At 50.3% G+C, this 25630-nt stretch overlaps 1 protein-coding gene across 2 annotated transcripts in view; it reads right to left on the minus strand.

Moving 5' to 3' along the window:
• The window catches only part of WDFY4 (WDFY family member 4), a 231424-nt gene that overhangs the window by 132599 nt on the left and 73195 nt on the right, over positions 1 to 25630 (minus strand). For both annotated transcript variants that reach the window (XM_058671561.1, XM_058671562.1), the window contains exons 14-26: positions 22217 to 22431; positions 21351 to 21445; positions 20220 to 20457; positions 19746 to 19822; positions 18568 to 18789; positions 17376 to 17554; positions 15941 to 16172; positions 14461 to 14606; positions 13017 to 13128; positions 12201 to 12391; positions 9893 to 10045; positions 2586 to 2659; positions 438 to 599 (exon numbers count right to left, since the gene is read on the minus strand). In XM_058671561.1, coding sequence (XP_058527544.1) covers positions 438 to 599; positions 2586 to 2659; positions 9893 to 10045; positions 12201 to 12391; positions 13017 to 13128; positions 14461 to 14606; positions 15941 to 16172; positions 17376 to 17554; positions 18568 to 18789; positions 19746 to 19822; positions 20220 to 20457; positions 21351 to 21445; positions 22217 to 22431 — 2096 coding nt within the window. The remainder of the gene's footprint in view (positions 1 to 437; positions 600 to 2585; positions 2660 to 9892; positions 10046 to 12200; positions 12392 to 13016; positions 13129 to 14460; positions 14607 to 15940; positions 16173 to 17375; positions 17555 to 18567; positions 18790 to 19745; positions 19823 to 20219; positions 20458 to 21350; positions 21446 to 22216; positions 22432 to 25630) is intronic.

A 25630-nucleotide genomic window follows, 5' to 3' on the forward strand; every position in this document is an offset into this window, starting at 1 on the left:
TTCAGCTAGGGGCCCGCTCCCAGACCTCTCCCACAGTGAAGTCCCCCAGTGAGAGTCAACCAGGAGTCAGCAGGGTTGACTAGAGGCTTCTAGCACCCACCAGGACCCATTAGAGGAGCTAGCTCTGGCAGATCAGTGTGTAGAAGAGATGAGGGAAGAAAAGGTTAGGGGTGCTGCCAGTTGAGACTGCCCTTTGAGAAGCCTGCGGCGGGGGGGGGGGGGGGGGTGGGGGGGAACAACAGATGTCACCTGCTGCCCAGGAATTCCAGGGCGCAGGAAGGGTGTCTGGGCACCAGGGGGCAATAAAGACTTGGCCTTAGCGGAGACACCTACCAACTAGCAAACCCACTTCTGAGGTCTCCGCCCAGAACAGAAAGAAGTTTCTAGAAGCCTTCAAGTGATGCTGGCTGGGTCAGGAGTGAACCGGAGTGAAGTACCTGAGCACGTCTTGGATGCTGAAGTAGCTCCTCAACTGACAGCCCAGAATGGCAATGACCTTGGGGATCCTGCAGGGACTGAGGTTCGGCTCATTGAAGAGGAAGACGAGCTTGGGTATGAGCCGTGCCTGGTGGGCAGCTTCAGCATTCTTGGGTCCTTCCCTGGCAAGCCCAGGAGAACGTTAATTTAAAACAAAACAAAACAAAACAAAACAAAACAAAACAAAACAAAACTTCTATTGGAATGAACCAAATCTGGTGGGTTTCTGTTCAAAAGCCTTTCCAAGCTGAGCTTGTCCACTGGCCTTCTTGGCAACTGGTCAAAACACTGCCAGATGCCTTTCGGACAAGAGTTGGCTGGCATGGCTGGCAGTCTCTCCCACTCCCCACCCCACCTTTCAGTCCGCCCCACCCTGGAAACCACCTTCAAAGACAAAGCCGGGTTATTGACTGTTGCATTCTGAGCCCCAGGGAGGACTAATGCCTCAGGAAACACACAACAAAGACAGCAGACACGCACCCAGGACCCAGAAGTGCTTCCCCACAGGCAGGGCACAGGGGCCTGTCTGTGTGTGTGATCTTCCTGCCCACCCCAAACCACAAAGTGGAGACAGATGCTGCTGATAGTCAAAGAGGGGAGAGACAGGGCCCAAGGACTCCTAGCCCCCACTTTAGGGTAATTACAGTTCTGATTTCCAGTAAATTCCAGTCCCTGACTCCCCTCCTCCCCCCAGCAGAGAAAACTGCTCCCAAAGTAAATGTCCGTTTGGTAGAAAACAACAGGTACAGGCACAGAAGGCAGAAAGTGGGAGTGTGGGGGGCGGGTGGGTTGTGACGGAGTGGGTTGGGGGCATCCGGCTGTCCTTGAGGCTTCTTGGGTTCAAGGGCAGAGGCAGCACGCTAGTGTTCTTTCCGCTCTACACCCTGCCTTTCTCTCCTTGGATTTCTCGCACTAAACACGGGCTGTGAAGTGTCCAAACTGGAGAAGGTGTTTACACAGAGAAGGGTTCAAAAAAAAAAGAAAAAGCTGTGGCCAATGAATGAAATGAGGAGATGAATTTACGGGCCAGCTTCAGGGTGCAACAGGTGTAGTTACCACTTGCAAAGCTGGCATCCCATGAGTAGCTATTGCTCCAAGTCCCTGCCGCTCCGCTTCTGCTCCAGCTCCCTGCTAACACGCCTGGGAAATCAGCAGAGGATGGCCCAAGTGCTTGGGTCCCTGCCATGCACATGGGAAATCTAGAGGGAGCTCCTGGACCCTGACTTTAACCTATCCCAGGTCCAGCCATTGCAGCCATTTGGAGAGAGATAGAAGATCTCTCTCTCCCTCTCTCTCTCTGTAATTCTGTCTTTCAAATAATCAGACAAGTTTAAAGAGAAGCAAATGAACACATTTTTATTTTTTTAAAAAAGGATAGACGTATTTAGCACAAAAATGTTGAAATTCGGGCACCTAAAATGCAGCTCCTGTGTACTGATTACAGAACCCCCACGTGTCGATTTCAAATTTTTCCACACCCCAAAATAGACATCTTTTAAAGCCAACTGCCAGGAACTCTTTTAAGTCCCTTTGTGTACTGAATACACCTGCAATTGACACTCCCCAGGATGACAGATGGAGCAATAACCTCGGCTACTCTGTTCTGTCTCCCTTCTCCCTTTATTCTGATCCAAGCCGCTGGTTTGCTCTGGCAATTACCTTTCTCTAACTGCCTTCTACCCACTCTGGAGGTACAACCATGCTCTTGGTCTGGCCAAAGGACACAAGCTGGCTAGGTGAGACTCAAATTCTGTGACTAGGACTGTGCAGTGACCATGCAAAGTGAGCACGTGTCTGAGCTGCCTGGAGAAACACCTGCTGAAAGGAAGCATTGGTCAGGACAGGTGATAGAGTCCCAACTAATGGGAGCGCGTCTTTTCCCATGGCTCATGCGTACCGGTCAGGTCTGACTTTGATGGTACTGCATTGTGGGAGAGCAGGTGCAGGGGCTTTGCAGACTAGCACCGTGCTGGGGCCTCAGCAAAGGAATGCGCTGCTGCTCTGCCATCCTGTGGACCCAGTGTTCTGGGAGCTAGGGAAGACTACAGTCCCTACCCTTGATACGAAGACTTTGGCGCTAAGCCTGGGGCTGCTGTTACACAGCCTACCTCGGTGATTGCAGAATCTCCACAAGATGGGAAAAGAGGGCGAGCTCCAGGTTGTCGGTGGTGTTCATCCAGAGCTGGAAGACAGCACAAAAGTATCAGTGCGGACACGAAGAGAGGCTGCGGGCTGTGTGAGCCGGCTGAGTGCTCCACACGTTACCCTCCAGCCTGGAACCATCCACGTGACTTGCCAGTTCTGAAATCGGCTAGTTCTCCTTACACTTAGGATGTAGACATCACCTCCCCGCAAAGAAAGGTTAGATATGTTCCGTCCCTCTCCTGCTGCCTGGCACTTCACTGTGGGTCTAGACTGCAACCAAGGACCTGCACTCTCTGGCTCCCGAATCTGCCCAGCCCTAGGCACATCATGGTCTATACATCCACACATCTACCGTGGGATGTCTGCACTTACCATGCAAATGCCAGTGTTCCCATTTCACAGATGAGAAGAGAGAATCCAAGGCAGGCCATTTGAGAAACAGATCCCATTCGCCACCAGCACATGCTAGGGCCAGACACAGAAGCCAAGTCTCAGCTTCTGGATTTTATACTCTCTCACCTGTACCTCGACCCAGCTGTGCTTGCAATTCTTTCCTCTGTGCCCTCAACTCTAAAATCTGTATCCAGTCCATCTCACCTTCTCCTGCATGCCACAAACAGGTAAGTGGCAAGCACGTGTGAGACACACAGAATTCTGGAGGTGGCATTGATCACCCAGTGTGTTTCCATTCAGAGTCAACAAAATTCAGAGCCAAACCAGGGCACTGGGGCAGGGTAGATGTTGGACCTTTGTGCTTTACGTCCACTTCTGAGAGTGTAAATTTTTTTCCTCTCTAAACAGTGACAATTCTTTTAAAAAAGAGATTTGTTTGTACTGGAAAGGAAGATTTACAGAGAGAAGGAGGAAAGACCTTCTATCTGCTGCTTCATTTCCCAAATAGTTGCAATGGCTGGAGCTGAGCTGATCTAAAGCTAGGAGCCAGGAGCTTCTTCCTGGTCTCCCACGTGGGTTAAGTAAGGTTCCATTGGACCATTCTCTGTTGCTTTCCCAGGCCATAAGGGAGAGCTGGATGAAAAGGGGAGTAGTTGGGACAAGAACCAGCACCCACATGGGATGCTGGCACTTGCAGGTATAGGATTGGCCAGTAGAGCCATCATGCTGGCCCCAATGTTGACAATTCTTAAGACCCAGAATGTAGAAGATTTGAAAACAAAGTTATGAAAGCGCATTCACCTGGTTGCAAAAACAGCTTGCACTTTGAACGGATACAACAAGAGGCATACAGAGACCCACAGTCACTACCTGCATTTTTTAGAGTGAGGCCAGAGGGAACAGGTTACTTTTCCTGGTTGGAAGAGATGCTCAAAGCAGGTGCATCTGACCCAGCAGCTGATGCTCTAGCCTGTACTGTGGGTCCCCCGAGGCTTCTCCTACAGTGTGATCTCTGAGGCCCCAAATCACCCGCACTTGAAACCAAACTTATCAAGAGGTCCATGAAGGCCAGGTCCATTTCTCTACAAATCCCAGAGCCCACCAGCACACACACCACATGGCAGGGACTGCATAAGGATCCAGGACATTTTTAAAACATGAAGACAAAATCGGCCCAGGTGAAGTAAGCGCATTGCCCTTCTGTCAGCAGCAGATTGATGGCATTGTCACTGCGTAAAGGAACACGCAGAGATGGGGCAGCTGCTCTTAGGGACACCTGGCATGGGCTGATGTGGCTCCAGGGGAGGTTGGGGGAGCCAAGCACAGCACCCCAATGGAGAGCTCCAGAAGCACTGCCTGACTGGAGTAGTCATTCATGCAGTGGGTCCTTCAGCAAACTACTGCAGGTCTAGTGCTGTGAGTGGTGAGGACTGAGAAAGTCAGACCCAAACCTATCAACCCAGTAATGGGAAGCCCCTGACTGTTCCCGCAAACGTATCCAGCTGCCCACTGCTGTTTCCTTCCAGAACACTGGAAATTACTTCTAGAAATTACTCTACATAATACCAAATATTGAAAAGTAAGGAAACGGGAAAACTGAAGATCTGTGTCACATAACCTTGTGCTAAGGGCTGCACTGAGATGCCTGGGTCAGATGAGAATACCACAAGGACAGTGTATCAAATGTTGCTTCCCCTACTCCATTCCATGATCTCCTCCTTCTCAGAAATAAGCTGGTCTCTCCAAAAGCTGGTCTTTACCTTCTTTAAGAAACCAAAGTCTAGGGGCCCAGCACGGTAGCCTTGCAGCTAAAGTTCTCGCCTTACATGCACCAGGATTCCATATGGGCACCAGGTAATGTCCCATGGCCCTGCTTCCCATGCAGCTCTCTGCTTGTGGCCTGGGAAAACAGTTAAAGATGGCCCAAAACCTTGGGTCGCTGCACCCGTGTGGGAGACCTGAAAGAGGCTCTTGGCTTCGGATCGATGCAGCTCTGGCCATTGCAGTCACTTGGGGAGTGAACCAGTGGACAGAAGATCTTCCTCTCTGTCTCTCCCCCTCTCTGTAGATCTAACTATCCAATAAAATTTTAAAAATTAAAAAAAAATGTCTAAGGAATGGCACAATGGTTCTTCGGGCTAATCCTCCACCTGCAAGCACCAGCATCCCATTTGGATTCCTGTTAATGTTTGCTTCCCTTCCAGCTCCCTGCTTGTGGCCTGGGAAAGCAGCAGGGGATGGACCAAAGCTTTGGGACAATGCAACCTCATAGGGTGCTTATAGGAGACCCAGAAGAAGCTCCTGGATTCTGGCTTTGGATGGGCTCAGCAGCAGCCATTTTGGCCATTCGGGGAGAGAACCAGCATGTGGAAGCTCTTTCTCTCTGTCCCCTCTTCTTTGTAAATCTGTTTCTCCAATAAAAATAATTTTTTTTTAAAGAAAAAGAAAACAAAGGCTAAGACTTCAATGTCTTCAACTTCCTGTTGTTCAGTAGCTCTCAACTTCCTGTAACCTTCCTGTTGATGCTCGCGTCACAGCATCCCACAACCTGTGTGACCTGCTTCCTTGTCAGCTGACCCCCTGTCTGCCTTCAAGTCTTGTCTCAGTGGTTTGATCTGTCATTTCACACTCGGGCCTCACTCCAGTCCATCTCCTCTTATTATTTTCTAAAGTCACACTTTGAGCTTCTGTGGCTTTGTTTCTGATAAAAAAAAAAAATACCCCGTGCTTGTTCATTTCCTGTAGTAGCTCTTTTCCACTCTGGTCTGGAGTAGCCGGAAGTACTCTTCTGATATAGAAGAGTTTTCATGTCTGGGATGTTCATTTTCCTGACTGGCCGATCTTCCCTATAAATGACCTGAGACCGCAGCATCCTTGTGGATGTGGTTTGGCATGTATTATTTTTATTTGTTTGTTTGTATAGTATTAATTTATTTAAAAGAGTGCAATTCAGGCGCTGTAGCCTGGAGGCTAAAGTCCTTGTCTTGAACATAGCAGGATCCCATATGGGCGCCAGTTCTAATCCCGTTGTCCCTGCTTCCCATGCAGGGCCCTGTTTGTGGCCTGGGAAAGCAGTCGAGGACAGCCCCTGTGGGATGCCCAGAAGAGGCTCCTGGCTCTTGGCTTTGAATCAGTGCAGTTCTAGCCATCGTGGCCGCTTGGGGAGTGAATCAATGGATGGAAGATCTTCATCTCTGTCTCTCCTCCTCTCTGTATATCTGACTTTCTAATAAAAATAAATCTAAAAACAAAAAAAGACAGAGTGGTAAGAAAATGGAGGAATCGGGGAGAGAGAGAGAGAGAGAAATTCCATCTAATGGTTCACTCCCCAAATACCAACAACAGTTCTGTCTGAACCAGGGTCATAGTCAAGCACCAGGAGCTCCGTCTGGGTCTCCCACGCACATGGCAGGAATCCAAGCACTTTAACCATTCTCTGCCACCTCTCAGGCACATGAGCAGGAAGCTGGAATGGAACTGGAGTTGGACTCCATCTAGGACACTCTGATATGTGCTGTGAGCACCCACACAGCAGTTGAACCCCCTGGGTCATAATGCCACCCTGGACTATGGGATTTAGTACAATGTAGTAGGTGGTTCTGAGATTCTTTGAACTTTTTTTTTTTTAAAGATTTATTATTGTTGGAAAGCTGGATATACAGAGAGGAGGAGAGACAGAGAGGAAGATCTTCCATCCGATGTTTCACTCCCCGAGTGAGCCGCAACAGGCCGGTGCACGCCGATCCAATGCCGGGAACCAGGAACCTCTTCCGGGTTTCCCACGCGGGTGCAGGGTCCCAAATCTTTGGGCCATCCTCAACTGCTTTCCCAGGCCACAGGCAGGGAGCTGGATGGGAAGTGGAGCTTCCGGGATTAGAACCGGTGCCCATATGGGATCCCGGGGTGTTCAAGGTGAGGACTTTAGCTGCTAGGTCACACCGCTGGGCCGATTCTTTGAACTTTTTAAAAGGTTTTTTTTTGAGTCAGATTTAGAAACAGATAGCCAAGAAGATTATTCAGATGAGTGAAATGTTCTAGCTTACTAGCATTAGCGGTGTTTCTTCCCTTTTCTTCCCAATATTAGTTTCTTAATTTATGTAGTTGTGCCTTCTCTCACTCGGTCAATCTTAACAAAAGTGTATCTATTTTATGAGAACCAACAATTGTTCATGATTATTTTTTTTTCTTCTCTATTTTATTAATTAGCATTCCCCCTTTAACTTTTTTTCCTTCTTTTTTTCAGTGTTGTTTTTGTTTACTCATTCTGACTTTTTGATCAAGGAGCTCTGTATGTTAAATAGGTCCCTCTTTCGAGTGTTCCCATTGGTGTGTACAAATTTCCTTCTTAGTCCCACTCAAGCAGCAACCCAATTGGTGTTTGAATATGTAGCCTTGCCCTTGCCAATCAATACAATAATTTAAATTTAGGAGTCCTGGGGCTGCCATCATGGCTCACTGGTTAAGCTACCATCTTTTACTCTAACATCCCATCTTGGTGCCGCTCTGAATCTTGGCAGCTCCAGTTCGCATCCAGCTCCCTGCTGATGTGCCTGAGAAAACAGTGAAGAATGGGCCAAAGCCTTGGGCCCCTGCACCCACATGGGAGGCCCAGATGAAGCCCCTGGCTCCTGGTTTCAGCCTGGCCCATTCCTGGTTGGTCTTGTCATATGGGGAATGAACCAGCAGTTGGAAGATCTGTGTGTGTGTGTGTGTATCCCTCTCTCTGTAACTCTACCTTTCAAATGCAAAAATAAAATAAAATAAAATAAAATAGATAAACTTGAGATTTCTTCATTGGCCCTGTTCATCAATCCTCTAGCATTTCTTCAAACCCTACCTGGATTTCTACAATAATCCTATGGCCAATCTTTCTGAGTTAGGCTTCTTGCCACTGGAGGAAAAGGCCTAAAATAAATTCTAGCAACATTTTTCAGTCAACTTCGTTAGATACCAGCAGTCTGGCAAAACTTATCAGTACTCGGAAAACTGTAATGGTTCCATCACCATCAATCAACTGTGATCATTTACCCTAAAGAAATGTTTTTAAAGTGAGGACAATACAGACACTGAAGGACCATTTCTAATAGTACTCATAGCAAGAAAATACAGGAATCCTTTAAACATGTGGTAATGGAGGCAACGTGAATACAGCAGGAAAAATTAAACGAGAGAATGCTATTGTGGCCTCAGAACGACACTGATACGTGTTTGCAAGGAAAAGTCATAGATGTGTTTGTGGTTTGAGGATAGGTCCTAAAATAGTTTCTAGAGCATGAACTTAGGTATGTGCTAAACATAGAAAGAAAGTACTAGAAGACAGGTACATCTAAATTCCACAGTAGCTTGAAATAGGAGGCTTCTCTTTCACTTCTCTTAATAAGAGTCAGTCCCCTCTCCCTTATCCTTCAGCTCTGAAGCTGTGAACTTGACCAACTATAGATTGGAAATGTTATCATTGAAAATACATGTACTACTCAATACGATTGACAACTGCTGTTTCTGTACTGGACACAGATTTTTCTAGGCATTCTTTCCTCTAATAACCATTTACAGGGCAGTCACATTGCATCGGGTAAGGAAAGGCGTCGAAATGACATCAGACACACCAGAGCAGGCATGTAGGTTGCAGGCCAAAACTCCCACTTTACATAAAGAATTTGAGCTGCTGCAGACTCAGGGAGAAAAGGGAGTATATTCTATAAGCTCACACTTAATATTTAGGAAATAAACTGTTTTAAAAATACGTCCACAGATCTCAACACCTCCAGGCCAAAGCATGGACTGTGCAGCTGAACCCCTCCAGCTGGTCTTTGCTTCCTGTCCTTTCAGCCAGCACAAAGCACTAAGCCACTTGCCACGAAACCCCATGGATCCTGTCCAACCGAGTGTGTCTGCAGATTACGCCCCGTCACTGAAAGGCTCTGTGCCCATGGACTGCCTCCAGCCTTGGCCCCAGAATTCACGGCCACCAGGCCTGAACTGACTGTTCTCTCATCGCCACTCTCCAGGGGTCCTGTTTCTGCCTGCCCTTGGCACCTGGTTCATCTGGTTATGGGTTCTGGGAGCCTCCCTGTCCCCAGTAGGCACTCAGGAGCTGAGGCTGGTACACGGGCTCATATATTCAGAGCAATTCCTTGTGAAACTCCTCACTGACCCTTCAGCATGCTAGCGAGTAGCTCTCAAGTCACCCTGTGAAAGGATGGCCTGGAGAAGCCAGGGACCACCCAAAGGAAATGGAATGCATGTTATAAACATTCCTATGGGAGCCTGGCTTGTGCCATAGTGGGCTAAGCCACCATGTTGCAATGCCGGCACCCTAAGATGCAAGCGCTGGTTGGAATCACAGCTACTCTTCTGGAGTTTCTGCTCCAGCTTGTGCTCACACTCCTGGGAAGGCAGCAGATGATGGTCCATGTGCTTGGGCCCCTGCCATCCACATGGGAGACCCGGGTGAAGCCTTTGGTTCCTGTCTTCCTTTGGCTCTTGTGGTGGCCATCTGGGGAGTGGACCAGCAGGAGGATGATTGATCTCTCTCTCTCTCTTTCTGTCACTAGGCCTTATTAAATAAATAGATACATAAATAAATAAGCCCTCAAACTCCTTAGGTACTCTACACTTCCAAATTCCTGCCTGGAACTCTGGTTAACTTCTACAACAGGATCAGAAAAGGTGGAAAGAATTTTCTAAAGCCACACAGCAAAAAAGTGGCAGGATTTGATTATAAATTAGGGTGCCTGGCCCCCCCTAAAGCACCTGTGCTTTTCCCAACCACTCTCTTCCTGTCTGCAGACAAAGTGGACCTACTAGATTCTCTCTCTCTCTCTCTCAACACACACACACACACTTGAAGAGCTAACAAGGCCCATTTTCAGTCTACCTTGAAATTGCAGAGAATGTTCTGGAAGACGCCAAAGTTAGTGATGGCGGAAGACTTGAAGCCCAGCTCCGCGGTGCCCGTGACTGAGAGGATCAGCTGGAAAATGCGGTGGTTGAGGAGAGAGGTCTTCTTCCTCAGGAGAAATGCCAGGATCTGAGATGTCAAGAACACAGAGCAACATCCTTACAACCACACTCTTCCTCCCACACCCGCCCCAGGCCACCAGCACCTTTGGTCAGCATGTCCTGGGGACCTCCTGCTCTCTGAGATCACCACCATCCTTCCCTTCTACATTCTCAGAAGAAAAACATCAGCTTCTGAGCCTGCCCCTCTGCTGTGCCCACTCTGCGGGGCCGTGTGACCCAACCTCTCCCTTGGAGCTCCTGCTTCTCACAGCCTCCCCTGTGTCCCCACTGCTCTTTCTTATGGTGGTCCTTGAGGCCTTTAATGTGACCCCAACTATCAGCGTTGCTGAAAGACCAGCAAGTTCCCACTGAGACAGAACTACTCACACCGTCATTCCTTCAGCCCAGACCTGAGACACCAGTGATGGCTGGTGCAAGCATCCATTCCCAGACAGGGACCCTGGGATCCTAGCACTTGGTTCCATGGCCCAAACCCATCTTGGAGGTTAAGGTGACACCTCCCGCCAAGTGTCACATCCGTGTGTTACTGAAGTCACATCAAAATCAGGCTGTCCACAAGGCGGCCATCTGGTCTAGTAGAGAAGATGCTGATTAAGATGGCAAAGATGCCCCTGTCCCACGTCAGACTACCTAGATTCAGGTCCCACATCTGACTCCTGACCCCAGCTTCCTGCTAGTTCACACCCTAGCAGGAGGTGGCACTGGGGGCTCTGGTACTTGGCTCCCTGACATCCACATAGAAGACCTGAATTAAGTTTCTGAGTCCCAGCTTTAACCTGGTCCAGCCCCAGCCACAGCAGGTGCTTGAGGAGTGAACAAGCAAATCAGCAACAGTTCTCTTCTCTCTCTGCCTCTGAAATACTTTTTAAAAAGATTTATTTATTTTTATTGGAAAGGTAGGCTTGCAGAGAGAAGGAGATACAGAGAGATCTTCTGTCCTCTGGTTCACTCCCCAGGTGGTCATAATAGCTAAAGCTGAGTCAATCTGAAGCCAGGAACCAGGAGCTTCTTTCCGGTCTCCCACACAGGTTCAGGGTTCCAAGGCTTTGGGCCATCCTTTACTGCTTTCCCAGGCCATAGGCAGGGAGCTGGATGGGAAGTGGAGCACCCAGAACAAAAACCAACACCCATTTGGGATCCTGGAACTTGCAAAGCAAGGATTTAGCCACTGAGCCATTGTGCCAGATTCCTCTTAAATACTTTTATAAATTTGTTCTAGTTAGGCCATCCAACTGTCCTCATCCACCTTGAGTTGATTCTCAGAGCTCAGTCCCCTCTCCCGAGGGGCTCCCAGAGTCCAGTGTGTTTCCGGAGGAAGACTTGCTTGCAGTCAGCGGACATGCGCTCTTTTCTGGCTGTTCCTCTACCTGCACTTTGTTGTTGTTGTTGTTGTTAATTCTGCTCCCTCTTCTACCAAGACAGGGCTAGGAATGAAAATTGCCCAAGAAAAGTGGCACACTCAGACTACTTTGGCCTTTACAAGGCTCAAATACTTGCCACCCAAGTGAGACACACCTGAGTTCCAGGCTCCTTACTCCAGCCTGGCCCAGCGCCAGCTGTTGCAGCCATTGGGCAAATGGCCCAGTAGATGTAAGATCCCTTTTTTCCTCTGTCTTCCAAATAAAATGAAAATAACAATAATAATAACAGTGATAGAGCTAACAAGAGGCTATTTCCAACCACTTGTTCAAACCCAACTGCAAGTCTTTATTTACACAAAACTATCTAATCCTCATTGCAACCTACCAGGACCAGAGGCCTGATAGTTTGTAACTTACAGGTGGCTAAGCTGAGACAGCAAGCCAGGAAAAAAAAAAAAAAAAAAAAAAAAAAACAGGATTTCAAGCCAAGCAATCTGGCCCTGTGGCCTAGCCTCTTAGCAAAGGTTATCACACCGAGGAAAGCAGGAGACCAGAAAGGATTCTGGAATTCATCACAGAAAGTTCCAGAACTCAGACAAGTGAGCTCCCCATTCAGAACGGAGCCCTCAGAACTGGCTTGTCCTGGCCCTCCTCTGGGGTCCCCCAGCAGTGGGGGAGTTTGGGGACCCTTTCAGCTTCCATTCTACAGAAGTCACCCTGTAGAAGGGCACAGGGCAAATGCAGCTGCTCTAGTTCCTGGGGAGTGACTTGCCCCAGGCTCGGGCAAGAAGGTGGCATTACCTGGTACCCGCAGATATGTTGCATCAGACGGTCACACATGGCGTTGCTGGTGAGGACCGAGTGCAGGACCTTCACAGCTGCGTACATGGTATGGTCATCTGTCGCCAAGGAGATAAGGCCCAGGAAGATGGCAGGCCCACCGATGAAGTCCAGGCTGCTGGCGGCAGGACTGCAGTGGAACACCCTGACCCCTGCGGGCATAGTGGGCACACCTGTCAGGATATTACGGCCTCCTTGTGACAGGAGGCCACCAGCTATGTACAAGAAGGGACAAGCTGCCTGTGCCAATGGCCACCTACAGCCAAGCATGTCCTGTGCCCTATGAAGGGTTGGTCACAAGGGGAGGGGCCTGTGAAAGTCATGGGCAGCAAAAACCCCATGCTGGGCGTTGCTGGGGTCATCAGTAGGGAAATGCAGCCACCTCCCTTTGTCTCGAGTACAGAGTGACCAGATGCTACCTGAAACCTCAGCTTCTGGATGGTTCTGGGTACTTCTGACACTTGGTGGCCTCACTGGTCCTCCTGGACTGGCTCCTTCACACAGGCTCACTACCTTGCTGCTGGCCACCAGCAGCTTTCATTCAACCAACCACTGCCTTGGCTCGTAAGCACCTGTGCTGCCCAGAAAGAAGCCACCATTGCCAGGGGCTGCATTCACTGCCCATACCAACTCTCCATCTGTCTTACCTCCCAACCCTGGTGTTCCCCGTGCCCAGCCCCAGCACGCCGCCCTCCTGCCTGCCACCAGAATCAGGAGGGTCTACCAACCCTTTATGCCCCATATACCCCAGCAGTAAAGTTTTGTGGCCTGACCCACCTAACTGGCCCACAACCACGGCACCAATGGTCCGAAGACAACCCGGGAGGTGGCCAGCACAGTTTCTCATCAAGAACACGGGTGTGGCATGATCACGGGCTGAAATGTTCATCTGGAGAAATGAACAACAATCAGTGTCCAGAAACCCTGTGACGGGAGAGTCCCCAGTGCCCACGTGCTGCCTCCGGAAGTGAACAGTGTCAGTGAAGGAGTTCGTGCATGAGGCAGGTCAGCGAGCACAGGAAGTTCCCACGGATACCTCAAGATGAAGCAAAGCTGCTAAAGGAGTGTGACGTCGTCCGATGCGAGCATTGGCCAGGCTGTGTGACATGGCTGCTACTGCCTTCAGGGGGACAGGGTGTCCGGATCCTAGGATCCTCCAGCAGCAAGCCATAGCTTAGATCCTGACCCCACCCAGGCCCACACCCCCTAAGCCCCGTAAGAAGGTGGTTTGTGCCCAGGAGGGTGAAGAGAATGTGCCCAAATCATCCCCAAACCCGTCACTGAGCAAGAAGAATCTTCACAGCAGAGTCAGGAAGCTGGCGTGCTAACAGCATCCTTACAAAGTGATGTTGTCTTCCAAGCATTTGTCAAATAATAGTAATAATAATAGTAATGGAGGGGGAGGACAGCATGGTGGCAGAGAAATTGGGTTGTGCCTGTGAGACCGACAGCCAGGGGAATGCCAGTTTGAATCCCGACTGCTCCATTCCCAATCCAGCTTCCTGCTAATGCACCTGGGAAGGCAGTGGCAGACGGCCCAAGCGCTTGGGGCCTTGCTACCCACATGGGAGACCCATATGGAGTTTCTGGTTCCCCATGGCAGCCTGGCCCAGTCCTGGCCATTGTAGCCATGTGGATGAAGCCAGTGGATGGACGATCTCTCTGTCTTTCCTTCACTCTAACTCTGCCTTTCACACAGGTAAGATAAATCTTTCCAAAGATCACAGCAACTCAAAGAATTCTTTGCAGTGCGACTGGATCATGAATACCCAGGCAGAGGGAAATTCAACCATCTTCTCTATGTCACAGAGAGATCTAAAACCTCCCACCAGAGCTGGCATTGTGGCATAGCACGCAAACCCATCACTTACAACATTGGCATCACATATGAGTGTTCTCTCTTTCTCTCCCCCTTTGCAAAGCTGACTTTTCAAATAAACAAATATATCTTTACAGAAATAAAACAAGACAAAAACCTTCTGTTGTTTTTTGCATTGCCGTGAAAAGCACCTGCCTTCTTCACTGAGCAACGATTAAAAAAATAAAAAAAGTTTTAGTCTTGGGGGATGTTTATGAACTGGAGAGGCATAGGATATTCTGCTACATAAACTAGGAAGCATGCATGTGTGTGTGTGTGTGTCCATCTACACAGGAGCACTGGAGACTGAGGCAAGCCAAAAGACTGAGATGCCAGCACACAGCAGCATGCAGGCAGCCACACCTCCTTGGCGATCAGGCGGCTGTCCACCTCGTTGTAGGTACTCCTGATGTCCACTATGCTGGTGGTGGAGGAGCTGGCGACATGCAGTCCAAAGGAAATCCTTTCCTCTGCAACCAGAGGAATGGCCTCTCCGTCTAGGTCCTCTCCTGTAACAACACACCTTGAATCAGAACTGGTCTCCTTTTGCAGGGAACAGCATGAGCCCTCAGAGGATGACTCAAGAATATACCTGCAGTGCTGTATGCCATATGCGGCAGAGTTTGCATTTACTCTACCCATGCTTCCCTGATGTTTAAGGAAAACTGTGGGGGAGATATCCCAAGACTGGCCCAACTATCAAATAGAGATATTTCATATGCAAAATGCTCAGAGTTTAAATCAGCTTATCAGGGTCCGCATTGAGGTAGCACAAGTTAAACCATGGACCACAATACTAGCATCCCATAGGAGCACTGGTTCAAGTCCTGGTTGTTTCACTTCCAATCCAGCTCTCTGCTAATGCTCCTGGGAAAGTAGCAGAAGATGGCCCAAGTGTGTGGACTCCTGTCACTCAATGCAGAATCCCAAATGGAGTTCCTGGCTCTTGGCTCTTGGCTTTGGTCTGGCTCAGCCCTGGCCATTTGGGGAGTCCATCCATCAGCCTTGGAATATCTCTCTCACCTTTTCTCTCTAACTCTGCTTTTCAATTGAGTCAATAAAGCTTTTTTTTTTTAAATGATCAATTATATAGACTCCTTAGCTCTCTAAAACAAAGATGCTAGGCGACAAGGAAGCTGCCCAGTCAAAGGCAAGTCAGCTGGGCTGAAAGAACCCAGATTGTCAGGAGCCGTGTAGGGGGTGAGGAACGTATGGCTCGGGAGGAACACACAGGGCCCAAGATCAGTGTCACGGGTGAGGAAGTGTGGTGCTGGCTGAGGGTCTGGGAGAACTTTGCCCGCAGGCCCAACCCTGCAAGAGGAAATGGGAATTCAAAGAAGCCTGGGCTTGGAAACAGGAGCCCGATGCCCGCTGACCACACATCAAACTTCCATGTACAGATGCATTTATCGCGCTTCCCAGTGGGGAGTTGACCCCCTGCCTGTGAGGGAGTCCAGAGAGCCTGCCTCCCTGCTGTAACAGCCGGCAATCAATAGGGAAGAGGTGGAGGTTTTGTCTGCCTGTTTAATAATTGAAGACAACAGTGTACTTTAGTTAAAAAGCTGCTTCATTAAGAGGAATGTAACTTATTTATCTTCTCTTCTCCCTCTTGCTGACGGCCTGACCCATTAGGTGACTTGGAGGGAAGATCGAAAGGATATTGTCATTTCCTTTGCTGTGACATTCTCTGTTGGGTTGTCAATGCATAATGAGCTGATGGCAGGGGTCTTTCCTAATGACTGACCTGTGCCGAGCTGCTTCTTTATAAAGATGCTATAAATAACGGGATATCCACATTGGAACTAATACCAGTCGGGATATGATAAATCAAGACACTCCAAACCTTGGGTGTGCACGGCTTGGAAGTTCCCGCAGTACCGTGGGCCCAGTCTGATAATATCTTCCAGGGTTCCCACTGAGACAGCTTCTTCAAACAGATAGGTAGGGCCAAGTCTCCAGACCAGCGAGGACTTCTGCCTCCAGAGCTGAGGGGTAGAGATATAGCCGTACACATCGACGAATGAGGATGGGTCCATGGACACGAAAGGCCCTGGGAAGGCCTGGATATACAGCATCTGTTAAAAGAAAACCAGTCAGGGGCTGAGTGGTGCTGAGCCTCAGGGCTAATAAAGTCCACGCACAGTGAACCCATGAGGTGCTCTGCATCAGCGTCTCAAAAAAAAAATGTAAGAAATGTAAAAGATGATTCTGAATAGAAGGCAGCAAAAAAAAAAAAAAAAAAGAAAAAAGAAAGAAAACATAAAATGCTAGTGGGAATAAAGCAAATTGTATGTCTGGAGTCAAATTTGATAAGAAATATTGAGACACAAAAATCCATCTTTGTCCTCAAAGACTGACAATTTTTTAAAAAATGCTTCTATGCAGAACTAAGTACACACCACACACACATAATTGGGGCTATCTGAATAAGTCGACAGATGATGTCAGTGTCCACATCTGGACTGTTCTCTATTTTTGCAAGGTGCAGTCATTGGAGGAAACTTGATGAAAGGGGACACAGCATTCCTAGTATTTCTTACAAGTAAATGTTAGCCCACAACAACCTGGATAGAATTTCTAATAAGAAGGAAAAAAAATGTAGTAACACAAATGTTAAAACAATGAGGTCAGAGCCCATCTGAATATAGGTTTTTAATGAGATGCTAAGTGAATAAACAGGCAGACAAAACTTCCTCTGCTGGGAGGTTGTGACTACTTCTGTTAATCATAAAAAGCTGAAAAACCCTAACTCTGATAAGGCCGTGGCAGTGTTGGCAATGTTAATTCTTTCTTCCATCTTCCAATCATTGCAATGTGTGTTCAGATCAGTTTTGGACTAGGCAATCACTGTCTATATGAATATATATATAAGTACATATTCATTTCATTTTGCATCATTTCAGAAGGATTTTTCACCCTACCCATCAAATGAAATAAAAGCAAATCAAATTTTTGGCCACCCAACCTGGCTTAAGTTTTGGCTCTGTTAGCTCCCATCACCCTGGAACAAGTTTTACTTTGTTCTTTCTGGAAATTTGCTTTTTTTTCCCCCAAACTATTCTGCCTGTCCGACATCTGCCTTCAGTCCTGGTTGTGTGAACTTTTTCTAAATATGTCCTTCTTGTGCCTAGGTTCAGCCCAGTACCCTGAACTTTAAGGGAAAGAGCAAGAGGTCATTAGAGCCCAATGTTGCTGCCCAAAGCAAACTGGGTTCCAGGACCCCTCCAGATGGGAAGGCTGGGACGCACACACAGATGTGATGCCAGGAACCACCTCACCTTGGCTGAGCCCGTGAGCTGTCCATCGAGGTAGGTGGAGACGGTACAATTCCTCTTCATTTCCTTGGTGACGACCACAGCCAGGTGATGCCACTGACCGCAGGCCAGCAGCTGGCCACACCGGACCTGAAGCTGCCGTCCTGCACTGGGCTCGGCATCATCTTCAGGTTCCATGACATCTGGAAGAGAATGGGAATGCAAAACCTCACCTCAGCTGTCACCTGTTACAGTGGCCCAGTAGAGTCGCAGGGCCTGCAGGTGTCCTGGTCAGCCAGCAGGGGCTACAAACCAGTCCTCCTCAGCCCTCAACCTTGGAGCTCTGACTTGATGTCAGACACAGCAGCAGCAGCAGCATTATCACAAGAAGCAATGTGCTGGATTGTTGCCACAGCCTTGTGGGATACTGCCACTGTTCTCATTTTGCCATCCTGAGGTACAGACAGGTCAGGTAACTGTGTACCAGGTGGTACAGGCAGGGTCAGGAGTCAGACCCCAGGGTCACCTGGACACTGGATTGTTTGGTGGTGACTCTCATTTGTAGGCCACGACCCGGGTCACAGATGGCAGTCATCCTGCAATCCTTCCAGATGCCTTGCCAAGAAACAGTGACACTCTGGGACATGCAGAAGGAGCAGCAGCAGGTAGCTCAGAAATGCTGGGCATGGCCACTTCAGGCAGATGAGCTTGGAGAACAAGGGTGGAGCCAAGCCCCACCACCAACGCTGCTAAGGGAGGACTGGGCTCCTGGGTGCCCTGCCAAGCGCTGGCCACTCTCTGGGGTTGAGGCTGAGTTCCAGGGACATATCGGAGACCACTGCACTGAGACCATCTGAGACCACTCTGGTTAAATGATATTTGTTCTCCCAGAACCTCACTCAAAAAGTGATGGAGTCTGGCCCCCGGGAGGCAGCACCCTGAGGCCTGTGCCTGGCCACTCCAGAAAGGCAGAGATGAAACTCCTGGAACGTTTCTGAGCATAACTTCCGAAGCCAGGCCAAGGGCAAAGGCCTTGTCCACCTGACAGTCATGGCCCCAGAGCCCAAGCCACAATACTGCCTAGATCTTTCATCAGGTGTGCAATTCCCAAAGCAAAGGAGTATACTTGAGTCCCCCAGACCTCTGTCTAGAGCTTCTAATACAACCCCATTTCCCCTGAGGTGGGCAGGGCCAGCTTGGGTTCCCAGCACATTACCCAAGGGCTGGAACTCCTTCTCTTCTGTGGACACAACCAAGGAAAGGTCTTCTGGGCACAGACTGATGGAGAAGCAGACGAAGGGCTGCTCGGTCCTGGCCAGATGGCGCACCAGGGTCAGGAAACGCAGCGGGTGACCCTCAGCAGCAGCACCCTGCCGGCTGATCAGGAACCAGCAGGAGAAGGTCAGGCCCCCAGGGGGCGGGAATGCCCTGGCAGCACCTGCAGAGGGAGGGAGGTGACACAGCACACCTGTGGTCTTGGTCCTGTCCAGACCCCACTGAAGTTCTGCCTCAGCTGGGCTGCCGCACCTGCTGGGAGCCAGACTGTGTCTGACCTCACTCGCCAGTTCTGCTCTCCCTGGTACTCCCCGCTGCCTGGCCAGAGGGGCAGAGGGAGTATCAGCATTTGTGGGACGGATCAAACTGGGACCCCACTCAGGGGCTGTATGGGACAGAGGATGGCCAGTTTTCCTGGCTGGACTTTGGTGGAGAGGAAAGGGTTCCATCAGCCAGCAGTGGGGACCCTGGTAGGGACACTGTCCTTGCTGCATGGCCAGCATCACAGCTCCTGTCACATGGACATGACAAATGGGCCAGGAAGGCCAGGGGGGCTTAGCACCCAGCCTCCCAAGGAAACCTGGAGTCCAGTTCTCTTCACAGGGAGTGCTGGGATCAGACAGCACTGGGCACTGACACTGTTCTCCCCAAAAGGCTTCAGTTCAGCCAGGCACAGCCCAGCGCAAAGCATACCAAGCCCTTCCTGTGCCCACAGGGGGCACCTGTTAAGGACTGACTGGTTCTTGAGGCTGTCAGCATGAAACTCACTCTTCTCTCTAGACAGCTAGAGAGAGCTATAAGGTCTCTCTGTGTGTGTTGGGGGGTGCATGTCCCTATCTACCTACACCAGTCACCAATAACATGAGTCAAACCCAGGTTCAGGGACCAAGTCTGCTGTTAGGTCCATCAGTGCTAACTGAGCCCCCAGCCAAGGGCTGACCCCTCGGGACACGTGATGAACAGGCCATTGCTTCTGAGGGAGACAAGCCCCAACTTAGCAGCCCAAGAGCGACCTGTGTTTCACAATTTCCTGAAACACGTGGTGGACCTGTCAGGGTACCCTACCCGAGGATGGACTGCTAGAGCAGGTGGGCGGCTAAGCCATCTTGAATGCCTCACCTGTTCCGATCCCTCCAGAGATGGCATATTCGGTGCTGGTTCCCATAACCGTAGACAGAGTAGGAATGAACAAGCAGCTGGAAACAGAAAAAAACAGTGTAAGTCACTGCAGTGCCAGGCCAGCTCCCCACAGGCACAGCTGCTCTGGTCTGGAACATCTCTGCTCCCTGGCCTTCCATAAGGCCCCAGGGGTAAAAGGGAGCCAGGTGCTGGTGGGATGCCCAAAGGGGAAGAAGGCCCACTGGAGGCAGCACAGGAGGGAGGGAAGCCTGGGCAGGTGGCTGTCCACATCTGGGGGTGCTGGCCGTGGGGAGCCACTAGCTAGAAGAGCGTGCAGAACCCAGACATCTTCCTCAACCCACTGCTGAGCCCTGACAGGAACCATAGTTTTGTCCCCTGTGTTGTCACTTGCTGGAGGCACGGGAAACGAAGCAGGGTTTTTTTTTTTTTCCCAATATGCGAAATCCTGCGTACCCATGGCCCTCCACGGACATGTCAAATTCCACAAACGATGGTGCCAGGGCTGCCCTCTGAGGCTGCAGGTTTCGTGGGGAGGTCATGGAGATTAGGCTCAGGGACGTCTGCAGGGCAGTGTTCCCGTTCTGGGCTATTCTCGAGGGCCTGAGGGTCTGAGCCACCCCAGGGCCCCAGCCAGCGGCAGCAACGGCTTCTGTGGGACTCTCGGCCCCTCCCGGCACCGCAGTCTGTGCCCCTAGAAAGAGAAGACAGGCATCTTTCTTCGACGTCCTTCCAGCCCTCTTCTGGTTGTGGGCGCAGCACCCTGTAATGTTGCAGATGCATCCTAACCCTCAACTAAGGGGTCCCAGGATCCCAACCTGGTCCTTCTGCAGGTTTGCACGACACTGAACTAGGGGGTCCTGGAACCCCACCCTGGTCCTTCTGCAGGCTTGCAAGGCACTGAATGGTGACAATAACCTTCCCATTATAAACATGGGTCCCTTTCCACCCAGGGTGCTCCTCTCTCCATCACACTATGCCCTGCTCCTGCCGCCGGCCTGCCCCCATCACAGCCAATCATTCGCCGGGATCCTGCCTCAACCTAATAGCCCACCTCCTCCCTTATAGTAGCCTGTCTTTTACACAACCTGTAGCTCCTACCTCTGGCTGCCTGATTCTCAATGCCCACTTTCCAGCAGAGCCTTCTTCCTACCTTAACAGCCTGTGCAATCTTCCATTCACTCAGTTCCTCCACAGCACTCTTTCCTCCCAGTTGTTCCCTGGACCAGTATCCTTGCAGGTGCCAGGCCTGACCCTGGGCATTGCCTAATGCTTGGGCTCTTGACAGCATAACAACCATGAGCTGTGAGCTGTGTGGAGCCCAGTCCCGCTGATCGGTGAAGGAAGCCCTAGTACTGACTCAGGACCTCAGGCCCAGAGGGGCCAAGCATGTGCTCACCACCATGTGTCTTCATGGATGAGTCTCCTTTCAGGCCTGCCCTTGCGTAGGCTCCCTGCCCTCACCGCTCTAATCCCACCTGCCCTGTGGACACCAGACAGCAACAATTCCACATCTGCCAGTCCCCTCCCTGTGGTTGACAATCCAACCCCAGGGATCCTGTTCCCGGGTCTCTTCTCTGTCCTCACCTGAGTGGTCAGGGGGCCTTTGGTGCCCACGACATGCACTGGACATCTTCATGGTGGTTGCAGGAGCCGGGTGAATGCCAAGTCCTAGGAACTGTCTGACAATGGGAATGCAGAGGGGAACAGGTGAAGAAGACACTCTTCCTGGCAGAAGTTCCTTCCAGCACCACCCTGCCCACTCCCCTTGCCATCCAGGACTCCCTGACCCCTCCACCCATCACCTGTAAGGCCTGTCTGAATTTCTGCCACCTGGCCAGAGAGCCCCCAAATCCAGGCATCTCAAGTTTGGCCTGTGCCACACACACTTTATCATTGTCCAATGCCCATGGCTTCTGCGCAAGCTCCTGGGCAATCAGCATGGTGAGTTGCAGCTGGTGTGTGCCCCTCTAGGCAGAGGAGGGTCCCCGGGGGACTCATGTCCTCCCAGCTGCAGCCTTTCCATCCTCTGTCTTCTACACCTGCCACTCCCAGTGTGCCCTCCCTCCCTGTTGGTGTTCTGCAGAATACAGTGGTCCAAGCCCAGTCCTCTCCCTGCTGGGAGGCCCTGCAGCTGCCAGTGTCCAGTCCCCTGCAGCCATAGCCTCCCTTTCTACCACTGGCCCTTGCAGCCATGCTGGGAGGCCCTTCTTTCCTCATCTAGGGACCCACAAGCCCCTTTTCTCACGCCACCCATCCCAGGGGCTGGGGCTGCGTTGGTGTTGTGGTCACTGGCGCTTCTGGTCCATGGACTTTCAGCACTTAAAGCCAGACAAGTGAGGAGGGGACATCAGAACACCTGTCCCTGTAGACTCCACAGCCCACTGTGGTGACAACCCCCCTCCCCAGCTATGCACAGGGTTCAGCGGTGGTCTGTCCACAGCACTCGGTACCTTAGCACATCTGGCTCGATGGCCTGGGAAGCAAGCTTTTCAAAAATCCGGACGATGTGTGAATGCAGAGGTCCACTGCCGGAGGCCAGTGCCCCCCGGCAGGAGGTCATGAGTACCCTGAGCATGCCAGCCTCGCACATGATCTGGCGGTTCTTCTCGAATTTCACCAGGGACTGCAGGTGGCTCGCCAGGGAACACTGGATCTCTTCCGAGAGCTGAGAGGTGACCACAGCAAGCAGTGAGCCCCGAGGCCAGATCTGACTTCTGTGGGCTCCTGATGCGTACCAGGAACCTGTCCCCTCCCTTCCCATGCTGGCTGCATGCCATTCATGGCAGGGGTCCCTTTGGGAGCCCTCTGCAGTCACAGCAGGGATTCGCACCCCTGGGATTCCAGCAGGCCCATACAGGGGGGCAGCTGCCAGGGTCAGCTGTTGCAGAGGCCAACAGATGGGGACCGGCTGGTTTACCCCTCGGAAGCATCATGCTGGATTCATCCTGCATTCAAAGTTTCTGAAAGTAACTGAGAACATATGAAACTTTGAAGATTCTGCTTAAAAACCCATGCTTGGGGCCGGTCTCTGAAGATGGGAAGGGACAGACTGGTTTAGCCTGGTGGTTAAGGTTCCTGAGATCTGTGACAGATCTTGTCTCCATCTTACTGCTAAGGCAGATCCTAGGATGTGGCGGTCCACATGGGAGAACTGGATGAACTCTGGACCCAAAGCTCCAGTCAAACCCAGCCCTGGCATTTGAATACTGAACAATTGCATGGAAGCTTTCTCATTATCTCTCACTCCCTATCACCTATTTTTATCAGTTCTATCTATGTAAGGCTCTCTCCCTGTCTCTTCATCTCACACATTAATAAACAATCAATTTAGAGCATGCCCCACATCAGGAACCTGGGGCCGGTGGGAGACTGGGTGGGAGACTGGGTGGGGCATTTCCCTTATTCCCATTTTACATCAGATATGTTAAGGAAACAATACGGAACTAATTATCTTGCCCATCTTCCTGTAGTGCTTGAACCTTTTTACCCTAATTATGTAAAAATTGTCAAAAAAAATAATAATTTTAAAAAATAAACAATCAATTTTAAAAAAAGATGAGATCTGCTTTTGTAGGTGCAGTACTGGTTTGGAAACAGTTGACACTGGATGATGGCTGTACCTCACCTTGCATGTGCTGGGGTCCCATATGGATGGGTGCCGGTTCTAATCCCGGTGCCCTGCTTCCCATCCAGCTTCCTGTTTGTGGCCTGGAAAAGCAATTGAGGATGGTCCAGAGCCTTGGGACTCCACAGCCACGTGGGAGACCCGGGTGGAGGCTCCCATGCGGTTACTTGGGGAGTGAATCATCAGACGGAAGATCTCCATCTCCGTCTCTCCTCCTCTTTGTATATCTGACTTTCCAATTTTTTTTTAAAAGTATTATCTTCTATTAAAAACAATCATAATGAAATAAGAAGCCAGCACCATGGCATATCAGGTGTAGCTGCTACCTAAGGACACCTGCATCCCATCTAGGCACCAATTCCATGCCCAGCTCTTCCAATCCAGTTCTCCAGCACTGCATCCAGAAAAGTAGGGGAAGATGCTCCGAGATCTTGAGTTTTTGCATCCACATGGAAAACCTAGAAGCAGCTCCTGGCTCCTGACTTCAGTATGACTCAGCCCCAGGCCACTGCAGCCATTTGGGGAGTGAATCAGCAGATGGAAGATCTCTCTCTCTTTCTCTCCCCTTTCCCTCTTCCTCTGTAACCTTTTAAATAAAGAAAATACATCTTCCAGAAAATAATAAATACTGAAATTTAGCCAGCATAAAATGTCACTGGAGTGATTTGGCTGGCAAGGTTCTTCTGCCAGGGGTCACTCTTGCTGCTTGGCCAACAGGCCAGCTCCCTGGTTGTCACCGACTCGGGGGACAGGACTTACTGTCTGGAGAAGGTGATCCCCTCCCCAGGAACCTGAGCTCTGTGAATGAACACAAGCAGACCCAGGAGAATGGAAACACCAAGTGCTAAAGGCAGCAGTCACCAAGCTGTCCACTTCCACCACCCATAGTGGGGACCAGGAATCTCTGTGGCTCGCACAGTCCCTAGGCACCCCAGCCCCAGCTCCACCCCTGCCTCCACTTTCCTTGAAACAGAAAAGGGTCATCAATTGTCTCACCTCCAACAGTCCCTCTCCCAAGATAGTCCCTACCCTACCGAAATATCATTACCATGTCCTACCAGCAAGAATCAAAGAGACACATCTACAGCCTTCAAGCTTTCGTTACCAGCACTTCACATACTAACTGGGGGGACTCTTGGTTTCTTTTTGCTGTTTTGTTGTTGTTTTATTCCCCCCCAACTGGAACAGGAATACTTAAAACTCTAAATATGCCACAGAAAATAAAGAAAAAGGGAAAAAAAAGTTTGCAAAAGAGAGAAATGCTGATCTTGCCTAATGATGCCACAAGTTTACTCCAAAATTGCTCGATACCCCGTAATGGAGGAGGGAAAATTGATCGCCCTCATTATCACTGCGACTCTGTCGATACCAATATTGCCTTGTTTTGAATAAAATGTGCTGGGATTTTTTTTTTCAATGTTGGTTCCAGTAAAATGGGGTTTTAGTGAAAATATAAGCAATGGCAGGAAACCAGTCTGGTCTCTGCCCCCTGCAGATGGATTGATTTTCATCACACAGATGACTGGCGAGGCAGGAAAGGGGAGAGTGGTTCAATTAGGACTCTAAGAGCATGGGGTCACCCTGCTGGCGGGCAGGCTGCACCCGCGAGGCAAGGGATCATGGAGCCACCGTGTTATGTGACACAGTGGGCATCTCTGTTCACTGCACTTGGTGGCCGAGACTTCAAGTCTGTCCTGGTCTCACCCGGGGTGTTGATTCTTTTTCTTTTCCCACCTTCTCTCCTGGAGCACAGGAATATGGTCCCAGAGCATAAAGTGAGTTGGGCCCAGTGGGGAAGAGTCCCTTCAAAGAGGCTGAGGGTCAGGTACATCTGCCCCAGTAGCCCTTGTCCCTTGAGCTGCACATCCGGACATCACTAGGAAGACCATCAGATGTGCAGCATCTGCTGCCCTGCCTCTGAAGGCACGGCATGTGCTGGGATTGCAATAGGTCGTGTGTTCTTCATCTAGTTGTAATGTTCTTTATTTTGATGGTTTGGACAGAGCAGAGAAAGATTCAGTGTGCGGCAAGTGACTGTGGCTTAGCCAATACTTTCTTAAAATTAGTTCTCTTTCCATGTGGCTGTGAACTTCCCATGGTGCCATAGCCCCACACCCTGATACACTCATCTGTGCTGCTGCCATGGCCTGGTGGGCCCAGGAGTGTGTGCTGTAAAGAGAGAACTCAGCTCCCACCCAATCAGCAGAACCATAGCCAAAGGACCTGGCTCCCTCCGGGC

Source organism: Ochotona princeps, chromosome 13 (genome assembly GCF_030435755.1).
Source record: "Ochotona princeps isolate mOchPri1 chromosome 13, mOchPri1.hap1, whole genome shotgun sequence".
NCBI lineage: Eukaryota > Metazoa > Chordata > Mammalia > Lagomorpha > Ochotonidae > Ochotona > Ochotona princeps.